At 47.6% G+C, this 24,373-nt stretch overlaps 1 protein-coding gene across 4 annotated transcripts in view; it reads right to left on the reverse strand.

Annotated features, from left to right (window-relative positions):
* The window catches only part of HRAS (HRas proto-oncogene, GTPase), a 100,359-nt gene that overhangs the window by 12,905 nt on the left and 63,081 nt on the right, over positions 1-24,373 (reverse strand). For 2 of the 4 annotated variants that reach the window (XM_019547291.1, XM_019547292.1), the window contains 3 exons: positions 18,575-18,728; positions 4,154-4,332; positions 170-329 (listed from right to left, as the gene is read on the reverse strand). In XM_019547291.1, coding sequence (XP_019402836.1) covers positions 170-329; positions 4,154-4,332; positions 18,575-18,685 — 450 coding nt within the window. In that variant the 5' untranslated portion in view covers positions 18,686-18,728. Of the gene's footprint in view, positions 1-169; positions 330-4,153; positions 4,333-18,574; positions 18,729-20,049; positions 20,214-24,373 lie in introns of those variants that run through there. The other 2 variants (XM_019547293.1, XM_019547290.1) reach the window with 2 other exon arrangements.

The raw sequence follows: 24,373 nt of genomic DNA on the forward strand, positions 1-24,373 counted from the left end.
CGTGTGTATTACCACAATGGAACCGGCTAGGACCAGCGCAAGAGGGCTGAGGTGGAAACGTTATGGTTTCCAGTTCTTTGGCACACACTTAGATGGGTTATGAAGGGGAAGAAAGGACAGGACTTCAGCAGTGTGGTATGTGGATATATTTTTCAACCATGCCTCTTACCTGTCTGGTTTTAGCAGAAGTCTCTATGTAGGGGATCCCGTAACTCCTGGCCAAATCCTGCGCTTGCCGGGTCTCCACTGTCCGGGCTGGCAGGTCACATTTGTTCCCCACCAGCACCATGGGCACATCGTCTGAGTCCTTCACTCTCTTGATCTGCTCTCTGCAGAGACAGGGATGCCCAAAGGTGAGAAGAGGAAACACCAAGCAGAGGGAGCACAACATTTCCCACATCAAAAAGGCAGCAGCAGACTGTTTCAGAGAGCTCCCCATAGCAACAGAGGAAAAGTCACTTCCAAAGGATGGTAACAGAGTTATATTAGATGATTTGGGTAGGGCTTTCAGAAACCACCTAAATGATGGGGTAATTAAAAGAACAGATCAGAAGCCTTTTTCCTTTAAAAAAATATTCCTATTTAAAATGAAATATGAAATTATGGCAAACTACGTTAAAGCCTAAACAAAAAAAAAAAGAACTCAGGCGTGCACATGGTTGCAGCTGAAGTTTTTACAGAAAGTCAAACCACTGAATTTGGGGAAGTGATTAACTAAACACCTGGGACCAGAAATGCTGCTTAAATGATAAAGTTTCTTCTGGCAGCTATAGCTAGCTTCTTTTGCAGTGAGAATATTTTCTTTATTTTAAGTTAGTTCAGTTCAATAACTATATCACTAAAAGAAAAAAAAAAAACAAACGAGAAGAAAAAAAAGCAAGAAAGCTTGCTTCCCTCTAATCTGTAAATACAAACAGGTACAAGAGGGTGTGATCTACTAGTTCTAAAATCTTGAAGGATGTGGTGCTCAGTTCTTTCATTACAGATAACTTCCTGTAGCTAACACATTACTTCAGGTTTAAATGCAAAGCATCTTTTTTTCCTCATGTATCTAGAGCATTTAAATATAGTTTTATTTAGTAATGATGTTTTTGAAATACTAATTTTCAGCATTTGATCAAATTCTAATTTCCACCCAAGAACAGTTTGGGACAAGTCATGAATTGAAAAAAAAAAAATCATTTAGTAAATAAATGTCAGTCACAATTTTCTAAAAGTGTAAAACAGAGCCCAAAAGAATCATGTTAAGCTAAAGAATTGCTTAAATGTGTGTATGATTTTCCCTATCCCAAAGGACACATGAAGTACCATGTCTAGTGTAAAGGCTGTATTTAGTAGAAAATCAACACAGCTTAACGGCTACCGACCAATGAGAATAAGCTTATTGTTTAGGAAAACAAGACTGAAAATCTATTACCTAAATCACAATTTAAAAAATGGTGATTTTAAAATCACTTTGATTTCAACCCAACCACTCCATAATGGACTCCCCTCCACTAAGTCCCAATGAAAGTCAAATCTGAACTCCAATGAGGTGCTCTACAAAAAAATCCCCTGTCTTGTAGTTTGGTTCTTATACATTAGTTCATTCTTATATGTTAGTACATAGCAGGTTACTATGTTCTTTAAAGAAATGATTACCCAGGGCATGTGTGGTACTGGAAGGCAAGCGACAGAGGTAAAGCTGCCCCTTCAGCTCCAGGGGCAGAAAAAAAAAAAAGACTGTAGGGCTATGCTGTTCCTAGTCTGGATTCTGGATGTGTATGGCACAAGGTCTCAAAGGTTATCTGAGATTAGCTCCCACTATCAACAAAGCTGCAGCCGAGAACAGCACCATATCTCCAGTGTCTATGGACACAGAAACATCTCATATCTCGGGGCATGAGTGAAAACCTCAGTTACTCATGGAAGGTAAAGCAACAAATGTTGAGCCCAGTGACGGCAGCCAGTAGCTGGGGTCAGCTCACTGATCTAAGGAGGAAAATGGCCAGAACCTTTAGCTGATAGATTTCACTCCATTTTTTCCAAAGCACATGACTTTTCCTTCTGTTACTCACTACCCAGCTGGGAAAGCTGATAAATAATCTAAATACAAAGCATTTCTCTCATTTCAAGCAACATATTGTTGGCTCTTCTTTTAATTATTCCACCCTGGATTCTAGAATTCATTCAGGATGGTCCTAATGTCCCACAGGCCACAGCTGGGAACAGAGCGCAGGAGTGAGTCGGTCACAGATATGCAGAAATAGGGGAAACTTGGTCACAGGTGAGAAGGGAGATGGAAGAGACTTGTAACATATTACTACTTATAAGACAAAGTCCACGGCTGGCCCTAGCAGCAAACAAGGATCTAGGGGCACTGGTAAGACTGGAATAGACTTGCTAACAGAAGTCAGACTTGGGCTGCTGTAGTCATATATCCAGGTAAGCTGGAATGAATGAATGATGGGCAGCGCTCTGCCATTGTATTCTTGCATTTAAAGTCGTGGCTGTTCAATGCAGTGACCAGGGATGGAGCATGAGCACAGAATCCTGCCCTTTTGGAGGCCTGAGAAGTGGAATAGGTCAGAAACCACCATTGCTGTCCTTCCCAATGCCCCAAATTGCTTGCTGAATGAACTTTGTCTGGTGCTCCACCCAGCACAGAAAGCCTCCTCAGAGGCGGCTTCTTAAGTGCCTGTGGGCTGATAGAGCTGCCAGGGCTTCCCACTTCTCTGGCAGCAAGGCATGTAAAAGAAGAGCTGCTCTTTGGCCAGGGAAACATGCTTACAAAGAGCACCACTCCCACTTCCTGTTGCAGATCACTTACTAGCTACAATGCCAAACCCCTCCTGCCCCCAAAGAGAAGACCTTGGGGGATGGCATAAGGCAGCTTGTTATAGTAAAAAATACCTAGGGGCAGAGCCAGGTATTCTCCCCAGCCTGGGGCAGCACTCACTGCGTGGGTAGCTAGAGAACAGCTCAGCATTGCTCCAACAGCAACATCTATGGGTGACTCTGTTTGGATCTTTATTCTACTTCAGGTTTGGGGGTGGGAGGAACCAAGCATATGCTGTTTGTGCATTAGACAAGACAGATCTATTTGTTATACAAGTACACAGCTCCTGGGGTGAGCCCAGACACCCCAGGAACTGCAAGCCTCCCTCAATAGCTTCCTCCTGCCTCCTCAATTTGTCTGTGGGAAAAGTCATGAGAAAAAAGAAACTGGAGTTGTAGGCCAAAGGTTGGTAACCACGGTGTCAAGAGAGGACACCGAGCAGAGAGTTTTAGCTAGCACCCACTATCTCTTGAACGTATCCAAGGAATCAGTGTATACCATCTGGTGGAACTCTACCCAGGGACACAGATGGGCAAGGGAACAGAAGACAGCCCCACAGTCGCTCAAGTGCTGCCCCCAAAAACAGCACCTCCTTCCTAGTCTGGTAAATCAAGAGCTTGGCCAGGGGCAGGAGCAGGTTGACCAGAAGGACTCTGCACTTTGTGGGCCTATGGATGGGGTTGACTGTGTGGCCTACAGCCCTGAGTTCTAGTCCCAGATCGTCTCTTGGGCACATCACCATCTTCTCTGTGCTTTGCCTACATCTCTAATCTATTTAGATTAGACTGTAAACTCCAGTGCAGGGACTGTGTCTCAGGGTGAGCATGTACATACAGAGTGCTCAACACAACAGTACCTGATCCTGACCTCTGTGATACTTGGACAGAGCTGGAAGTTGTAGGAGCGTTCCTCTCAGATGCTCCAAAACCCTGTGCCCCTCCTCATGCCCAAGCCAACTCTCTCAGCCTTCATGGACGGCAGGAGACGCGAAGATCAATTTCACTAACAGAGAGATTCCGTTAATTAGAGCAGGGAGGGAAGGGATCAGCTCTCTCTCTAGTCACCATAAACACAAACATTACATTACCAAGTCCCCTAAGGCTGCCAGCAAGCCCCTCAGATGGGTTTTTATTAGAGTCGCTGACATTAGCCGTCTGCTCCTGCTCTTCCCTGGGACAGGGCCGCTGGAGCTAATAGTCTTTGCTGGCAGCCACCACTTCCACAGCAGGGACCTGGTCTTAAAAGGGGAGGTGGGCACAGCACAGCCTCCCCTTCAGCAAGGGAGGTGGCATAGTGCCTTGCTGGTGAGAGGAAAAGGGCATCATAGATACTGACCTATACTGGTGAATATCTTCAAAGGACTTAGTATTGTTAATGGCGAAGACACACAGGAAGCCCTCCCCCGTCCTCATGTACTGGTCTCGCATGGCGCTGTACTCCTCTTGTCCTGCCGTGTCCAAGATGTCTAACAAACAGGTCTCTCCATCAATGACTACCTGTTTTCTATAGGAATCCTGCAGAGCCAGGAGAGAGAGAGAGAGAGAGAAGCGTTAAGGAGAGATCAACTAAGGAGCGAATACTGCTTCTTGGGCCCTGGGTTTAAAACGCGAGCAATAAGGAGTCCCACCACCTGTAGCAGATGCTGGTACTGGTGTCACAAATACCACCTGCCCCAAACATGTTTGGATTTAGCAACCTTGATTCTATGAGGCCAGGACTAGCAAGGAAGTGGTGCGCTGGTATGCGGTGAAGACCAAAACAGCAGACATGCTGGGGGTCAGGGTTGTTGTGTGCTGGGTGGAGGCTCACGACTGAATTAGCAGGAGGTCCTGCTGCCTGTGAGGACAGTGGCAAAGCTGTACAGGCAGCAGCTTACACAACCACCACAGCCCCCATGCCTGGCTCTGAGCAGCATTAAATAGCTGACTCAATCCCTATTTTAAAAAAATGGCAGGAGAAAATAAAAACTCAAGGGAACAGCAAAACAAGCTTCCCCTCTGCTGCCAAAGCAGTGGCTAATACAGCCTCTGGCCTGTTCCTCTAATTTACAGTGTTGTCTCCTGGCAGACAAGGTGCGTCTTTGACCAACGCCTCCCACCTTTAGACAACTATTTTCCTAACTTTATTTAGTACAGGCTAATCCCTCCTGCTGCCTCCCTTCCTGAGGGAGATGCAAGGGCCAGAAGTGGTTCGATCAACTCCTGCAGCCACACCCAGGGACACAGAAATGGGTAAACAGAGCGTGGGTATGTGGTGGCTAGAGTCTGTGTGAGGTATCATTGATGCCTCCAACACTCCCATTTGCAGTGCTCTAGAGCAGCCCTTATTTAACCAGCTATGGAAAACTGGGGATGGAAAATCATCTAGGGCAGCCCTCGGCAGCATGGCTACTCCTTAAGGGACACCCTGTACAGTAACGCATCCAATCTAGTCTTACACGTCCCTGCTGACGGGGCTCCCACCACCTGCCCTGGTACCAGAACAATGGTTCTCCACCTCATCGAGGCTCATGGCACCCCTCGTTAAGACTCAAAGCACCCAGCCCTCCTCTTAGTTCTCACTTGTTTTCTGATCACAGAAAAATAATAGAGCATTATTTTTCTACTGCAAAGAACTCCAAAAGACCCCAACAGATCAGGATGTTTTTGACCCTAAGGATATCTATTTGGAACCACTGGGTTTATCTTGTGACTCATGCTTGCACATCTAACAGTGCTAACACTGCATGGTGCCCTGGAAAGGATTTCAAGGCATCCCAGGGTGTCATGGCACTGTGGTTGAGAACTATGGGCTTAGAACATCTCAGTGTTAAGGATTTTCCTGATGTCCCCTTCTTAAAGCTTGTCACGTTACTGCTAGCTTGTTCCTTGAGCCTGCAAGAAAATAGTTTGAGACCTGCCTTAGGTCAACTTCAATTCTCTGCTTTCCCACAGACTTTGTGGTGACTTTGGGCAAATTGCTTTGGCTCGTTGCACCTCACTTTCCCACCTGTGAAATGGGGGAAAAGTCCTCAGTCATGATAGGCAGATAAGTCTATTAAAGATTCTGGAGTTTAGATGCAACAGTGTTGGGAAGTTGTAGATAGAGCCCGGGAAACCAAGGTTTTCAGAAGCCACTAGGTGCTCTAGGATATGCTCAGCACTTTCAAAATCCAGCACCTCCACTTGGGCACCCAAAATCATGCATATTTCTCCCTTTTGCCCAAGAGATTATTGTATCAAAGAGTCCCAGAAAAGAAGGGTTAAAAGGGTCCTCAGAAGATCATCTACTCCAACCCCATGCTCAAGGTAGTATCATCCCCACCTGAACCATCCCACTCTTAAACTACACAAATCAACCCAGATGCAGAGCTTCAAGACATATTGCCCCAAAACACCAAGAGCACCCTATCCTACCACAGGTAAAGCAGGAGGACAAGGGCTGTCAGTGTCCAGCAACTACAAGTGCTGTTAAAATGCACATAAGAGATCCCAGGAAGGAGGCCATGTCCCCCATCACAGAGGAAAGGGAAAACCACACAATCTGTACCAACGTGAACACAAGGTAATTATTCTGATGTTAGGTGGAAGGGTTACCCAGGAACCTCTAGGCTTTAGTCTTAGCAGGACCAATCCAAAATCCCCTTGTCCCTGTAGTAACAGTATGGCAGCAAACTCTACACTGAAGTTTTCAAACTGATTTTAAGTAGAACACTGTTTTCTCATAAAGTTTTTCAAAACTCTCCTTGGGAAAGGTATTTCCTACAATAGGTTTCTGCCCAAAGTTATTTTGTTTGCAACCATCAAAAGTTATGTAACATTACCCCCAACATATATACAGACTTCCCACTATAAAACCGATTTCTGCTATGCTTTTTTCACATGAACATAAGAAAATTGTAATGACCACTCTCAAAGGGCATCTGTTACTACTTTTTGAAAAGCACCTCTTACGTGACATCACCACACGTCCTCCCTGCAGAGGCTAACCACAGCAGCTGGTGCTACGACAGTTTGGATGGACAGAATTGTAACATCTCATGGAAGCTATGCAAACAACTTAAACTCTCTCCCTCTCAGTCCAACGTCCAACACAGCCCCATGCCTTCATAGCAAGAGAACAAGAAAAGCATGGGCATAGAAAAAAAATTATAGCTCTGGGTTCTCCTGTTTAAAGGATCCTTCCACAATGTTGTTTGTTCCACATTTTTAGAAATCCTAGACTGAGTTTAAAATTAAATTTAAAGGGTCTAGAGCAATGATTTTCAACCTTCCTAGACTGAAGGCACAACTTGATTCAAGGCACCTCTCTTCAAACTCCAGACACCATTAGGAAAATGACAGCTCTTAGTTTTCACTTGTTTTTGACTTCAGAAAAATAATAGAGAAATTTTTCTGTTACAAGGAACTCAGAAAGACCACAACAAGTAGAAATGGTTTTGACATGATGGATTCCTCTTTGAAATCTATGGGTTTATCTTGTGAATCATGTGCAAGTGTTTGCATACCAGACTGTGCTCATATTGCATGGTACCCCTAAAAGGATCTTGCAGTACCCTGCTTGAGAATCACAGGCATAGGGTTCCCAGGTGCTAAAAGGGGCAGTAGCCTGTTGGCCAGACTTTATCCCGATCCTGGGAAAGAATAAGTTTCTAGCTAAGCAGCAGCAACAGCAAAGGGCACTGACAGCATCAGACTGTAGATAAAGCTAATGGACTTAAGATGGATTCCTGTCCTGTTTGTCACAGTAAGGAGAACAACTAGTAAGGGTGAATTTCATTTCCCTCTGTGCACCTAAATGACTCTTTTGGCCCTGCCTTCTCAGTGTGGAAATGTAACCATGACTAAGCATGCTCAGCAGGTTCTGCACTCACTGAGTATGTACACGTGTGTAAATCAGGAAGAGAGGCTCCTCCCTGTGTTTTAGCTACAATAGTTGAGTGGTTATTGCAATTACCCAAGGAGCAAGAGACTTGGGCCACAGGTCAGACATTACCCACAGTCCTCTCCAGTGCTCCTTTTGAAGCTGAGCTATTGCCTCTCACATTCAATAATCATTCCCCCTGGAAAGACCTGAAACCCGAGTCACTGTGATCCAAAAATTCAGAAGAATTCAGAGCTGCTTCACTGTGACCTCAATAATCCTCTCCAAAAAGAAAAGGTTGAAAACAGAGCACTAACCAAAGAGCACAGCAGTGTTGAGCAATTGCTTGGCTTCCAGCCAACCACTCAGCCCCCAGAGAGGTATTTGCATTCCCAATCAATAACATGTCCAAAGCCTCCCTGACAGTTTTCACTAGCCAGCAGCAGAGATTCGGCCTCTGCGGTCTTGGCCCACAGTTCTGCCACTGCATCCACAGGTAAAAATCAGGGGGAAACCCACCTCCAAACATGGGTCGCTTGCCTCTGGAAGTGGCCTCACCAATGCATATCTAAATGGAGCTTATCTACAAAAAACTCACAGCTGGAAGTGTCCCTGAGCACAGAGGATCTCAGTTCCCAGTGGTGCTCACCACTCAGACAGGGCAGTGCCACAGCTGGATCTGGGGGACCCAACAGTGGAAGAGAAACTCTTCTAGACCTCACCACAGCAAGGTAACGGGGGTATATTTGGAGCAAGTTTTCTATAGCCATTTTCTTTCCTTTGTCAATGGACATCCTCATAGTAAGGTGACTTATAAGGGCGATGCCTCTAGGGGCCATCATGTTGGTATTCAATCCTCCTAAATTAAACAGTCCATTCTTTCACAACCATTTCCAGCCTCCTTTTAAACACTGGTAGTAGCAGGATAACATGAGTAAGAGCCTGTGTAGGATGGGTTATGATTACCTAGATCAGTGGTGTTCAACCTTCTTGTCCATGGGCCTGATGAGCAGTGCCCAGTCTGTCTGCGGACTGGATCTGGCCCATAGGCCTGATCCAGTGCACAGGCTGGGTGCACAAGGGCCAATCCGGCCACATGGAGGGGCTTGGAGGAGGGGTGGCCCAGCCCCAATCTGGTCACGCAGGGGCAGGGAGCAAGGCCTAGCCCTCACATGGCTTTGCAGGGCTTGGGAATTTGGCAGAATGGAGGGGTGGCAGTATGAATTGCGACTGCTCCCCCATCGCCACATTTCCTGACCCATGGGGAGCCCCATGGACTAGATGCCATGGCTCTGCGGGCTAGATTTGGCTTGCGGGCCAGGGGTTGAGCACTGTGGGGGGCCTGCGGGTTAGGGGTTGACCTAGATCTTTCACTGACGATGTTCCTTGGCATGTGTCCAGAAGACAAATCTCTCACTGCAGAGCAGTCACATTTAGTTGAATTTCAGAAGGTGACCCTGCTGTCAAGGCAGGATACTCAGGAACAGGAGGGTTGAAATTTTGATTAGGTATCCAAAATCTCAAAGAGAAACCTGGGTAACTCCTGAGTTTACATAGAACATGGGGGCATCCAAAAAGGTCTGTAAAGATTGCTTAATGAGCTGGGACCTCATTTGGAGTTTGTGACCCAAAATCAGAAGAGTTTCTTGTGGTTTACACAAATTCACAGAAGTTTAGGACTGGAAGGGACCTTGTGAGATCATTGGGTCCAGCCCCCACCGCGTTGGGCAGTAAAGACTGCTGGGGTCAGATGACCCCAACAAGGTGTGCATCGACTCTCCTTCTGAAGATCTCCAGGGTATTTGCTCAGCTGATTTCTTTTAATTATGCCAGTTTTAGAACAGTTGTTTTTACTACTATTTAAGCTCTGCATATGTAATAATTACAACCCTATTTTTTCAAAAGATTTTAATGTACGGATTAAAAAGATGTCTATTACTTTCTGAATAAGCATGCTTATTTCTTTAAAAAAACACTTTCACACCCTTCACTGAAAATATTTTGCATTTTTTCCATGTGTGATGGCGTCAGACTATCTAAGGTTCTGAGGAGATATTAGCAGGAGATTTAGGATAGAAAAAAAGAATGCACTTTTTTCTGCCCAGCTTGTACCAAAAATGCCACTGAGGTTTCTTTACCTGCTCACTTTCAGCTTCATCCCCTCCCCTAAGCCAGCCATTACCACTGGTGACTCTCCTATAGCTGGCTGCCAAACTATGAAGCCACAGTTAAAACAGTGGCTGGTGGTGCTTGACAGTACCGCCAAGGTGTGAAAGTACATGGCAGACCACTACAGCAAGGATCCCAACAGCCTTCACTTCCACCTGTTGGGAGATTTTCCACCTTGAAGAACACCCATAATGTCCAACCCCTATTACCACTAACGATCACAGAAAGGGTTTCAGTAAGAAACAACAAAATGAATATTGAAAGCTCATAAAGGCAGTCCCACGTGCAACAACCCAAGCCAGAATGGCTGAGGGTGTAAACAGATATTGCATTTGTACTGCCCTAAAAATGTTTAGGATGGCACAAACGCCAAACAGATGTCCATTTCCCTTGTCACAGCACAAATGCCCCTAAAGGGTGACCGTGACATAGGTGGTATGATTTTGTGCTGCTGTTTTGCAGCTGATACCTGTTGGCTTCAAGGCAGGAAAGCAGCAGGCAGCCCAAAGCTGCCTATGCTCTCCAGTCACCCTGGGTGGGCACTCCTAGGGTTTCGGGTCCAATCCTGAACACCCTGGAAAGCCCTAGGAGTTCTCTCTCTTATTCCCCCATTCAGGATTCCACAGGCATATGTTAAAGTTAACACTCTGATGTGGTCCTGGGACTGCCAATCAGCTGACTCGTGGTCCCAATCCTGGGATCATACCAGAGCAAGTTTGAGACTCTGGGCTGGTGTTTTTCCAAACAGGGAAGCGCTGAATTTCCTCTCTAGAAGAGGAGTGCCCAGGGATTCCCCAGGTGCATGTCTCTGCAAACAGGGAAACCCAAAGTTACTCTGATAGCAAAGGGGTGCCTGAGAATTCTCTGGCCACTCCTCTGCTAGCGGAGAAACCTGGCTTTCCCCCACTTGTAGAGGGGCACCCCCACAGGATTAGGCAACGGCCGCTCCCAGGAAGTGTCAGGAGCCCAAATTTGCAGGACAGCGGGCAAGGTCCATTTTGCCCAATGAAATGGACTGGCTGTGCTGGACACATCCTAGCACAGCTGATCTGCTTCATTCGGCAACATCTGTATATACCCTGAGCAAAATGCAAAGCTCCATGGGTCAGGTTTAGACTACAAGAATTGTTCCAGCAAGCTGGGAAGACTGACTCGGATCCTCTAGATAAATCCAGTGTGGACTGAACGTGGTATGGACATGTTGCAGATGGAATGAGGTGTTCTTGAGCAAGAAGGGACTCTAGACCCAATGTTCTCCTGAAGCTGGAGCTACACCCTGTTGCTTGATCTCCCAGCAACTGCACTCCAGCACAGCAACTGGAAGAAAGAGGCTTGTTGGGCTTGCTTGAAAGGGCCTTGCGCAGCAAGTTTCATCTACGGCAGCAGACTTGTGATGAGGGAAAAGAGAGGCAGCTGACCCATAGGAAAGAAGCTGAAGACTTCTCAGTCAGGAATGCCCACCAGATCACAGGTTCCTCTAGTCCAGGATACTGTCTCTAGATAAATCCATATCTAGAGATTTATCCAGTTACTGCTTACACCCAGTTATTCAGAGGAACACTGAAAAAAATACCCTATAATAACGCTAGCTAAAGGCCATGGGGAGGCATTACATTCATAGCACTACAGAAGTCGAGGGGGCAGATGTGCACACCCCTTGTAGAGCTACAAAAATATTCCTGGATGAAATGGGAATTTCTCTGTAGCGCTATGTTCTGCAGTGTCATGTAGAATGAATGAACCACAGAGCTACAGGGTGGTCTCTCAGTGCTCCAGCACCCCACAGTGCTCCACTCTCCCACTCCCCCTCCAAGGGGGAGAAGAGAGGGAGAATGGAGTGGACAGTTAATGAGCATGCCCAGATCTCACTGGGGCTGGGGCACGGGGAACTGAGCTGCAACCTCCCTGTGCCCCTAACATGAGAGCCTGCCACCCCCAGGCCAGGCTGTCAGTAAGTGTGAGACAGTCACCAGGCTTGCATACAAGGAGAAGAGCTGCAGCCCATTCCAGACTGAAGGCTGCTGTTCTGCTCATCCTGGGTAAGGCCAGCCCCAGTCCCACCACTCACAACCAACATGGTCAAGGGTGGAGGGTGAACAGCAGCTATTTCCCATATCCCACAGGGGCAGCAGGCTGGCATGATTAGGCTCTCTGACCGGCTCCCTTTCCCCAGTTGGTGGAAAGAGGGGTATGGATCAAAGCAGCAGAGTCAAGCAACCCCTATTGCCCCCTGGCTGGAGAACAGGTCTCTGAACACCTTTGCAGGAACTCTGTAGCTCTCCACCTGGGAGAATGGGAGGTGCCCACACTAGGGGTGCATGGATAGAGATTTTGGGAGCCAATACCAATAGCCAATTTTTAAGGAAACATCAGCTGATACCAATCCGATTCCTGATACAGCTGTGTGCAGCTGGTAAGTTTGTTGTGTGTGGGGGGGGGTGCACAGGGAGGGGGAAGGTGGGATAAGGATTATGGAGGGGCTGCAGCCACCCCAAATTTTGCCACAGTCCTCCCTTAGCCCTCTCCCAGCGCCACCACTGCCCACCTCAAGCACAGCCCCCACATGCCAGAAGCAGAGCTCTGAGCATGGCTCCCATGCACCACAAAGAGCCCAGCGCAGCCCCAGCCCGCAGCTGCAGGCTCCCCCTCCCACCCCCCGCAGATCTGGAGCACTTACCCACACCACCCATGCCCTCCTGGGATGCATACAAGCAGTGAGAGCCACCCCTCGGACAAGCCATGGCTCCATCCCACACCCCACCCCGCCTCACCTGATCGGCCCCTGCCCCACTCCCTCCCTCACCGCAGGGGCCTTGATCTGCACCCCCATGCCCCTTCCCTCCCCCATCCCCTCCCACCACAACAGACTTAACAGCTGCATGCAGCTCTTCAAGCTGCTGGGCGGTGCTCCTTGCCGCCTACGTGCTATGCTGTCTGTGGCTGCGTGCATGCACGGGAATTTATCAGCCAAATTATTGGCCACATCAGGCCAATTTCTGATATAGTTAATTTTCTTTATATTGGTGCCGATCTGATATTGGACCGACGTATTGGTGCACCTCTAGCCCACACCTTTGTAAACCTCTTGTAGTGCTGTATTTCTGTAGCGCTTTGAAATGTGGTGGCACTTGTAGCACAACAAATGCACGCCTGTCCACAGCCAGAGATGGGCATTGTGCTTTATTTTGGAAAGTGGGGGTTGCTATTGAAAGGGGATTCCTTCCCAACACCCACAGGTTCATGCCCCGAAGCCAGCCCTCTTCTCTCAGCCTGCAGGATGACAAATGATCATTGTCAGTCATGAAATCATCCAGCTCTTTCTGAAATCCTGCCATTGTATGAAGCCTAATTTTAGCCCAGGCAGTGAATAATGCAGGTTGAATGCAGCAATTCTTCATGGAGAGCTCTGCTGCTACCTTTTGTCCTCCACGCTCCCCCCCAGCCTGTGTCAGCCATTTTTGTCATACTCATTTAACCTCGGTCACATCAGCTGCGTGTACACCCAATGCAGCGGTCTTCCTACCCCACCGCATAAGCACACTTCAGCTGTGTTTGCACTTTCATTTCTCCCACTCTGCCTCCCTGTTTGTAGCAGTGCATCCTGGGAGGCAGGCACAGGGCAGTGGTTCAAAGGTCATGCGCACAGACTGCAGAGCAAGGCATCTTGAGGACTTCTTACTGCACAGAGAGCTGGGCCGGGGGGGGGGGGAGAGGAAGAAGGTCAGACCCACCGCATTACACACATGGTCCACAGTCCTGTCCACACAGCAAAAAGCAGCAGGTTGAACCCCTTACAAGAAAGTTATCTCCAGAATGGAAGGGGCCCTGGCAAGAATGACACAGGACCACAATCCTCAAGTACCACATGGAAGAAACTAGCAACTCTGTTTACAGGCTCCCCACCCCGCAATCCGAACAGGCTTCCGGGGACTAAAACTGGTTCCAATGTCAAAGGGAGTCAGAAGAATCTGGCTCCTTTAGGAACCTGGGGCAGTTGAGGGCAAATACAGGACAGTAAGGCAGGAAACAAGCATCTGGCATTTGCACGCTGTAGCTGCACTTTGTGCTTCCTGAGGTTCTAGGAGGGGGGACTCTCTTTAGCAGCTTTTAAGCCTCTCATCCTCCCACCTTCTCATGACAACATCCCCATCCCCTCAAACACCCTGCACATTCCTTTGCAGCACAGAGCTCCTGCTCCTCGAGAATGATAAATAAGCAAAACAGATGCTTGAGCTGACCTATAAAGAAGTCCCAGCTGTGGATGCCCAAATGGTTCTCCCGTGGTAGCTCACCGCCCCCACCACCATCAGCCACCACTACCAGGAGTCAGGAACACATGGCTGTGATGCAGCAGTCCCTCTGGCTCTCCCTCAGGCTATGCTAGTCCTGGGAGAGCTGCGCAAATCAGTCACACAGAAACCCAAAAGGACCAGGGGAAAGCATGAAGAGAGAACCCCGCGGAGGGGACATTCCCATGGGGCAAGAGAGGTGGCTGCTTTGCCTAGTGTGAGGTGACTTGGTTCCAAAGATGGAGCCCAGGTAGGCTGGGAGCTCAGGCTCACTGCCCCTCACTCAACTCCCCTTCAACTGACATCCCTCCTCAGATACATGGGGTGAGAGGCCTGTCTCCCCACCACCCCAGGCAGCTCCTTTCTCAGTGCACCATCAAATATTTGTGGCTTCTTTATGAACACAGCCTGCATTAAATTCATCTTCAACAACTTCAGCAGTAGCAGGGTCGAGGCTTCCATACCATTTCAGCGTATTTATGTTCTACCCTATATGGGGGTATTGAACTTGCTGGGCCCTGCAGGCTGGATCCAGACCATGGGGCTTCTCACAGGCTGGAAGTGGACCTCGGGGCCTTCTGCAGGCTGGATGACCTATGAGCAGTGGCAATAGCATTAAGTCGCACTGCTGCTGGAGCCACTGTTTCAGCACAACTCTGGAACCAAGCGAGTTAACAGCTCTGCCTCTTGCTGTCCCTTTCCCCTTGCTGTAGTCTCTGGGGGCAACTAAAACCCCCAATTTTGGTAGCAGGTAAGGTGCAGAAGAGTGGGGTGGGGAGCAGTGTTAGCTCCCTGGTTTCCAGAGCTGTGCTAAAGCAGCAGAAATTACTGCTGCCACTGCGGGGCTCCAGCAACCATGGTTACCAGTGTCGTGGGCTATATCCAGCCCACAAGAAGTCCTGTGGATCGGATGACCCACCCATGCAGACTGGGTCAAGCCCATGGGCCATATGTTTGACACCCCCGCCCTACATACTACAGCATTGCCTTCCATTTTGCTAGCAAGCTAAATAGCAAGAGTCAAGCTCCTGTGTATTATTCAAAGGGCCTTAATCCAAAGAGGATAATAAGAGCTTGTGGGGCACATCTAAGTCCTCAGCAGACACCAAAACACATCCTAAATCCCCACTAAATTAGAGCACATTTGACAGAGGCCTTGGACTGAAAGAGAAGGAGGGAGGGCCCTAGGACAGGGAGAGCTGGGGGTTGCCAGTCATGGCAGGTTGCACTGGCAAGATGCCCTACAGCACTTTGTAAGGCAGGGGTGGGCAAAATGCAGCCCGCGGGCCAGATGCCACCCACCAGGCCATTCTATCCAGCCCACGGGGCCCCTCAAAAATTTAGAAAATTTATATTTATCTGCCCCTGGCTGCCTGTCCTGTGGCCCTCAATGGCTTGCCAAAACTCAGTAAGCGGCCATCTGCCCAAAATAATTGCCCATCTCTGGTGTAAGGGCACAAAAGGAACCAGCCCTGGAGGCCTGGCTGTGAAGCCAGATGGTCAAAGTACTCTCTCTGCATATTATCAGGGAAAAGGAGGGGAGAGCTATTTCCACCATGGAGGGAGGAGGATGGGGGGGAAAGCAGAGCTCTGCCCAGCACCTTTACTCTCCGGCCCAGAGCACAGGCAAGATCTCCCTTTCCTACTGGGGAGGTGCATTCTCAACCCAGACACTTTCCTGGAAAATGACCTGGAGTAGATTTCTAACAAAACGCAGGAGCTTCTGGAGCAATGGTCCTGCCCCAGAGGCAGGATGTGAAATTCTGCTGTATGGAGAACTGAACAGGAAGGCAGAACGCCACAGCATGGACTTGCCGAGTCACCTTCTCCTTCAAAGGGATTTCAGCAAGTGGGAGGGGCAGAGAAAAAGAAACTCTTGGTGTATGTGGCAGTGCAGGACAAATATTTTTTCAAGCAAATAACTCAGCTGCACAAAAAATTGACCATCTGGGTTGATCCGAATCATTTGTACCAAATGCAGCAAATATAGCCAAAGCCACACAAGTGGTTGGAGGAGGGTTCAGGTTCAAGGCTGGAATTCAGGTGATCCAGCTTCAATTTACAGCTCTGCCACAGACTCCCTGTGTGACCAAGCCAATCCATCTGCCTCAATTCCTCCAGTGTAAAATGTTTAATGGTCCTCCCTGTCTCCCACCCTCTGCCTATTTTGATATAAGTTCTACTCCAAGTTCTTCCAGATAGGTACCATACAGACAATACCTACCACAAAAATTTCTATCTGGGCCCTTCAGACATTACAACAATGATAATGGTGCTAGCAACAGTTGTGTTTGAATACATCTGTTAGCAGGGTTCCAATACAGTTTCCTTGAGTAGCACAGATAGGGGGTTTTGTCTGAAAAGAATGATACAAAGCTGTGTTATAGCTGTGTTATGGATTCCCAGGGTAACCTGGCTATTGTTAGCACAGTTTTAGCCACAGCATGGATGGGATATAAAGTTATATAAAAAACTCTTTGGTTACAATGCTGGCACCCAGGAGCACTTCATCTCTAGTTGAGGTATCATTATCACTGCTAGTACTATCAGCCTGCAATGGTGGCAGCAATAGAGAAAGGATGGATTTAAAGCAAGAGGGAATGGCTAACAATTTCAATTTCTGTGGAAGAAATTTGGACTCCCAAGTTTGAAAACCATGACCAAGCTACCTTAAGGAAGACCCAGCCATTGGCTGCTTCTTGAGGCAGGGTACTGAGCGAGCTGGACTAAGTGATACAACTTGCCCTTTGTCATTCTCCTTAATTGGACCACACATGAAAGCCAGCCCCACAAATCAGCCCTTTTTCTATCTTACGCTGAATGCATGGTATATTTTTGGTCTCTGAGAATGCAAAAGCACCAAGTCCCAGAAGACAGTAACAATCTACTGGGGAAGATAAAAAGGAACACTGGCTTTAGCCTACCTACAGCCTTAAGCCATTTTACAGAGTATGCAAATCCTTAGAAACGAAGTTAAATATCCACTTTTCCTCATGATTACAAAAAGAACTCAGTTATCATGTAGGATAGTTCCCTATTCCCTGAAGGATGAATTGCTACTTGGATGCAAAGCAGTTCTATTCTGGTCAGGATCTCTCAAAGCCCCATCACACAGCATCACCCCAAGACCCTTGAAAGGGTTAGAATCATAGAAAAGTAGGGCTGGAAGAGACCTCCAGAAGTCATCTAGTCCAGCCCCCTTTGCCTGAGGGGGAGGATCATCCCTATCCAAACCATCCTCTACAAATCCATAATCTAATGTCTTAGTTAAACTACCATCAAAACCCTGACACAACACAAGACAATACCCTAACCTGCCACAGGAAAAGCAGGATAACCATAGCAGCCAGCATCCTCCTTCTCTAAAAGATTAATCACTTTGTGCATATAAATAGAATTTGAAGACAATACCACTGTTACAAGCTCCTGTACAGGGCTTGCCATCAATGTATCCCAAAGCACTTTTGAAATGTGGTCAAGTACTGTATTTACTCAAATACACAATGAATACCGCCCCCCGCCCAACTGGCATAGGGAAAAAATCCCCTTGTCTTATAATCACATGCAAGGAAATCTTGCTAATGACACTGTCTATATTAAACTGCTGCCAAAAGCAGCATGTGCTCAGCAATGGAAACTGACTATGAAGTTGATTAAATGCAGCCAACGCTGAACATGACTATAAAAACACATGGCCTACAACGCACAAACATGCTGATGGGAACTTTATTTATATTTTGAACTTTTTCAAGGCTAAATCCATTCCAAATTCAATTGGATAAAGCCCAATAGTCAAGTTCCAAAATTTGACTGAGCAAAGCTCAGTTGTCAAGTCTGTGTGGCTCTACCACCAAGCAAATATCCTCCCTCCCAGACCCATCGGTCTGGGGCTTTGGATGCTCCACAAATTCAGGCAGATATCCTACATGTAAGTCCCAGGCCCGGAGGCCTTCGGGTTCTTCTCTGCCAGTAACTCCCACAGATATGCACATGACCTCATGCAGGTACAGCTGCACTTTCAGAAAGAGTGCACACATATTGGAAGCATGTGCACACATACACACACATACTGGAAGCATATGCACACACACACGTGCACATATTGGAAGCATGCATGTACACACATATAGACACAGGCCATCTCTTATGGCCAAAGTGTGGATTTTCAACACAGGGGTCCTACCATACACCTCCCATACTGCTAGTAAGAGAGGTGCCCCAGCTAGATGGAAGAGTCCCATAGGAAGCCCCATTAGGAAAAACACTGAGAATTACAGAGCTAGAGCCATCAAGGGAGTGGGAGTTGTGTCTTTGGCTGGGGCTTTCAGATTTGAGCTCTCTCCACGTTCATTTACAGCTAAACAAACAGCCCCTGGAAAGCAAAGCCAAGTTAAAAAGGTAGAAAACAAACATGAACATAAAGTCAATCCTCTCTCAGGGTCAGCATGTTGCTCACCTCTATTGTGGGGTCATATTCATCAACAAAATGGTTCTGAATGAGCTGTATTGTCAAAGCGCTCTTCCCAACGCCACCTGCTCCAACCACCACCAGCTTATACTCAGTCATTTTCTGACTGACCCCTGCTGAGGGACTCCAGTAGCACCACCACCTGCAAGGAAAGGAGGGTAAAAAAGATACCATCAGTGTTAAGTTAATGCTTTTCTTGTCATCATTTTGGCCACAGAAGCATGGAAGAGTGAAAACCACCAGTAAACATGGCAATGTCTGTTATTAGAAGGAATGAGACTCATAACCTCATTAAACAGATATCAAACTCCCAGGCAGCTACTCCTGATTTGTATAGTTTGTACTTTACCAGCAGGGATTGGAGTCCTTGTGCACTAGACACCTTACAAACATATAAGAAGAGACTATCTACTTGTCTGCAAGACAAAAAGCCAAGTGAATTTAAGAGGTGAACCAATCTAACCAAGGATATGCAACAAGTCAGCAGCAGAGCAAGGAAGAAGGCCCTTGCTTCCAATCTCCCAGTCCAGGGCCATACTGCCTCCAATTTTAAAGCAACTCAAAATATGCGATTCAGTCCACTTTCACAAGCAGTGGAATGTGTGACATTTCTAAACGCCAATCCATTGCGCTCAGAAATTCTCAGATTTCTCTAAGTTTAGGATAGAGCAAGGTAAACCTCCCTTTGCAGGAAGGGGGAAATATAACCACAAGGGATCCATAAGACCAAATTCATCTTTGTTATAAGCTGGCTCACATCAAAAGGAAATAACTCCAGAATGAATTCTAGCTTATACATGGCACCATTTTCTCTTACCTCCAACACACGTGCTATTCCACTGTCTACATATATACATACACCCTTGGGACAACACCAGATTATGAAAAACAAAAGACCTCCCAAAGAGGTCAATGACTTTTTTCCCCTCCTATGATTCTGAACACATACAGGAGGAAAAGCACCTCCATTATCTACACACTATTGCAGCTTATAAATTTCTCTTGCTGCACTGGCCACTAGAGGCCTTGCTGGAAAGGGAACAGCAGACATCTATTGTGCCTTTGCACAATCACACACTCTTCCCCAACCTACCCGGTCCCATCTCCATGTTCCCAAGGCAGGGAGAGCAGTGCAGAAAAGTCAATACATTCTCCCGAGCAATTCAGAAGTGTGCACTATGGAGGATGACACACTGCTCTCCTTGGTTGCTGCCAGCTTGCCTTAGCCCTTGGAAGAGGAGCTGGCTGCGGATGCCTTAAGGCACTTCTGGGAAGCAAGTCTTCTACAGAAACCTGCTTTGCTGTCACTAGCAACAAGTGGGGATTTCCTTCCCTCGCTTTTATTTCTGCCCCGAATTCCCTGCAAAAGAGGAACTTTGACTCACAGTTACAGGAAAAAGGGAACAAAAAAGAGAGAAAGAGAGAGAAATTACGAAACCATGGAGGTTTAAATTGAAACCCACCCTCATCCGACTGCAGAGTCAACCCTGGGTCAGATACCAGCTCCCAGCTGTAACACCGAGCTCTGGAGAAGCTGATCCCCAGACAATGGCGAAGTGGCCTGAAATGCTGAGCTAAGCTCACTGTCCGGACAGCTCCCTGTCCCAGCCTCCCTGTTTGCACACAAGCAGCCTGCTCTCCCAAAGGGAGAAACTTACACTTCCTTGTTTGTCTGAGAGTGAACTTAGCACTTCTGGAGAGGAGCCAGAGAGCAACCACCCAGGCACCTCACAGAACAGCTGCTCCCTCCTTCCCGTGGAACCACTCAGCTCTGCCGGTGCCCTACAGACTACTATAATGGGTGACCTTGGAGTCCCAGCTCTGCCCCAGCTGCTATACCTCAGAGCCCCCAAGGAACCAAGAGAGCCACAATCCACCAGATCAAGCCCCAGGGGGGTTAAATATCCAGGGGCTAGAGGTCTGGTTGTGCTCTCATGCCCTCTGCCTCTGGAATTTATTACCCAAGCTGGCCTGCAGCCAGAATCTCTTAGCTGCAGGGCACAGTGTCAGGCTTGTCCCTCTGCTCCAGCTTCACTTCTGAGAGGAGGAAAGGGGTGGGGGGGCAGTTAGGGAAAGCTGGGCCAGAGCTCATTTATAGTTGGACAAGGTCAGTGACATCCTGCACACTGGATAGACTCTTGTGAGCCTGTCAAGAAAAGCGCAGATTTTTATTTTTATTTTTTTAAAAAGAGCCCTTTTATTCCTGGCCCTCCCCCTCTCCCTCCATTGCTCTGCCAAGGGACCTCAGCACTGACTCGCCACACCCTTCTGCTAATCCACTGCCTGCCCTCTCCTTCCCAGCTCTGCCAATGCACCTCACTGCTGATCTGTCATGCCTGGGGCTGACCCAGCCTTCAGGCTTCCCTCCCACACCAACTTAAACATGCAGCTGCAATAACCAACACCTATCCCTGCTCTGCTCCTGCTCCCCACCCCCAGCTCTGCCAAGGGGAAAAATAAAAGCTGTGGCCTTTAGAAATGCTTAAAAGAGGGAGACATCACAAAATAAATTTGGTTTAGTATCAAGTTAAATCACTTGGGGGAGGAGGAAGGTTACTGCATTGACTCATTCATTTTTGCATTTAATGAAACTGCAGAAGAATTGCCTATTTATTGCAGAGTCTGGGGACTCAGCTGCAGAATCCACGTATTCCTTGGATCATGGCACCATGGCAATGACTCGGAGCAGTTTTGCCAGCTCTGGTGACACTATTACCCTTCTAAGTAATATTTAGTGCTTCTCGTAAAGAATAGACACCTAGAGAGTCATGCAATTATGTGAAATGTTGCTTTGTTTGAAAAAAAAGAAAAGGAAACAAAGAAGCAGCAAGTGTCTACCTCTAATGAATGCACAGAAAGGTTTGAAAAACAAAGCCCAGAAAGCAAATGTTAAAAATACAATAAAAATCAATTTTAAAGAAAAAAACAACTTATGGTCTCCAAAGGGTTCACAAAGGTGCCACAGTGAAAGCCGTAACCAGGACTATTGGCTACAAATGCTAGGAAAAACCAATGGACTTTCAGGCACCAAGTATGTATTAAAAACATAGATGTACATGGAAAGCCTTTGCCAGTATAGTAATGTCTGCTAGGGGTGTTGTTTTAAAAAATTATTTGAGCCCTCACATAAAGGCAATTTTACAGAGTGCTTTTGCTGCTGGAGCCTATTTTGTTCACAGAGCTGATCTGAATTTTACCAGCAAAAGCCACTGTGGGGTTGGTAAAGGTACATCTGCACTTAGTGGGATGGTTTACAGGTATAGCTATATCCACAAACCAAGTGTTCTAGCCCAAATGCCCGATGTCTTTCTGGACAAAGGATGCTGCAGTGAGAAGATCAGACAAAACACAACAAAGAATACACAGCCTGACCACCCAGCCCAGGGTGGGGAGAAGATCCAAATGGCGTGTGTCTTCTGTGCTGCTGTGGAAAGCTGTTAAGAGAATGGCCTGTCTTTTGCCTCATTTTCACACACGATACTGCCCCTCTTCAGCTAAGCCTTGAGTCCTTTGGTGAGGCTTCCTGTGTTACTTCAGGAGAAACATTGCAGTAAGTTATGTTACTAGTGCTTGCTCACTCAGGAGAAAACTCACTGCAGGTGACTGAGCAAGGTTATGTACAGAAAGGACCAGAGTCTAAGCACAGAAGTGGGCTTGACAGTGCATCCCCTGCTCTCCTAGACAGTGGCAACCAACCATGAAAGGATCAAGTGGGGGGAGGACGGACTCTAGATTTAAGATGGAAATCAAGATAGGAAAGCCCAGTGCCTGAAACAACTCTGCCAGCTGTCACTGGTATGGCCTCCTTTGGCAAAAAAGAGATCCCCAGTATCTAAGTATTGCTGCAGGTGGACATAACTATACCTACTGAGCAAGGAGATATCATTACGCAGGACAGCTGAGGGACTACATGATGCACAGTAGGAGAGTCTGTAAAGAGCAGGGAATCCGCTCTATCTACCAGGGCTTTTTAACAGTGCCCATCAACCCAGTGTCTGGAGACAAAGAAGAACCACATATAGTAGCCAATATGCATCCACAAACAAGTGGAAGTCATACTGCTGTGAAGGTTATTCCTAACAGTATCCTCTAGAGCAGGGTTGTCCAACTTGTGACCTATTGGCTGAGTGCAGCTCATGAAGTCCATAGACTCCTGCTTGAGTACCATTCCCCCGACCACTTCAACTGGTGCTACTGTCAAGGTCTTTGGGCTCTTCCTCCTCAGTCCCTGAGGCAGCATAGTTTGCTGCATAGCAAGGTGTAGTTGGAAAGAGGTTGCCCATGCAGCCCCCAGCCACTCAAAAGTTAGACAGCCCTGCTCTTGAGAACCAGCACAATCCAGCACACAGGATTGTCCACAGATGGAAGCTGCACTGCAGAAGGTGGTGGTGTTGATCACAGTCACCACAACAGAACTAGAGAGCTGTAGGTGGCAGACATGGGAGAAGCCAGTAAGATCACAGCGAGTGATGGAGCTGGAGACCACAAGACACTTGGATGCAATGATTTAGGCATGGTGATCCTGCTTTGCACAGGCGGTTGGACTTGATGACCTCCTGAGATCCCTTCCAGAACCTGTCCTACTCCAGCACATACCAGTCTTCTGCAAGGGCTGGGGTGTCACAATAACGGAGCAGAGGCAGAACACTTCTGTGAGCAGAAATTGTCCCTCTTGGGTGTTCCCAAGCACAGCCCGGAGAGAAACTAACTGGGCAGGCTTTTAGGGTGTTTCCTTGGACCTGCTATCATCCTTGCAACACCCTTGCCCTTGACTTCAGTAGTGACCTGACCCTTTTGGTGCCCATCCAACCCCACACAAAGTAGTAGATACATTTCATGGCAACCAGAGGGCTCTGCCCACTAGCCAAGAACACACACATGGACACACATACTCGGCCCCCGGAGCCAGGACAATTTTCACAGCCAGCTTTTTCCATTATTTCTGCTTCAGTTCTGGAAAACAGCCTTTTATGTGTTCCTGCCTGTCAGCAAAAGCCCTGTGGTAGCTGTCTAACAATGAGGCCCTTGTTATAGACAATAGTCAACAGAGACACTGAGCTCTGCTATGCTGTGGAGGGCAATCAAGACTAAATCCATCCTTGTGTCCCCACCCTGCCAAGCAGGGACTATACATTTCACTTCTATGTCCTCACTAGAATCCATTTAGCATTGAACTAGAATTTCCCTGCTCCTCCCTGAACCAACTGGTAGCAGCATGTCTAAGTAGGGGAAGACCATTTCTGGTCACCACCACTGCCAGCTTCCACAGTCTTCTCATTGACTGGCTAACAAAGCTCAGTTGCTGGCTCTTTCAGAGTTAGGGGGCTGCAGCATTTGAGATATAATACCAGGTATGTCTATAGGGACCAGCTGGGCTGCATGCCCAAGGTCACTGCAGAGGAAATTAAGTAACAAAAGCTATGACAAGAACTCCCTCTCCTGTGCTTAGCCCACACCACTGAAATCTGAGCTGGTTATCCCACTGCAGCTGAGCAATGCAGTGTCAGGAATGCAAGCACCAGCCTGGGGCTGGGGCTCAATCCAGAGATGGGAAAAATTAGAACTGTGCACACCCTGACTAGAGGGTGCATCTACTAAATCAGGGGTGCAGCAGCCCTCTGGTATGGCAGGAGTTGGGAGATTAGGGGGGTGGGTCCTCCAGTGACCAAGTGGCAAAGCCAAGTGCGCTTCCACCTGCACTCCTGGTTTCGCAGCTGGTACTTCCAGGGGGTGCATGGCCAACGTCATAGCCTATGCGTCACCAATGGCAGGAGAGTTCTGAGGGAG

Source organism: Crocodylus porosus, unplaced genomic scaffold (assembly GCF_001723895.1).
Source record: "Crocodylus porosus isolate Cpor-Errol unplaced genomic scaffold, CroPor_comp1, whole genome shotgun sequence".
Classification (NCBI taxonomy): domain Eukaryota; kingdom Metazoa; phylum Chordata; order Crocodylia; family Crocodylidae; genus Crocodylus; species Crocodylus porosus.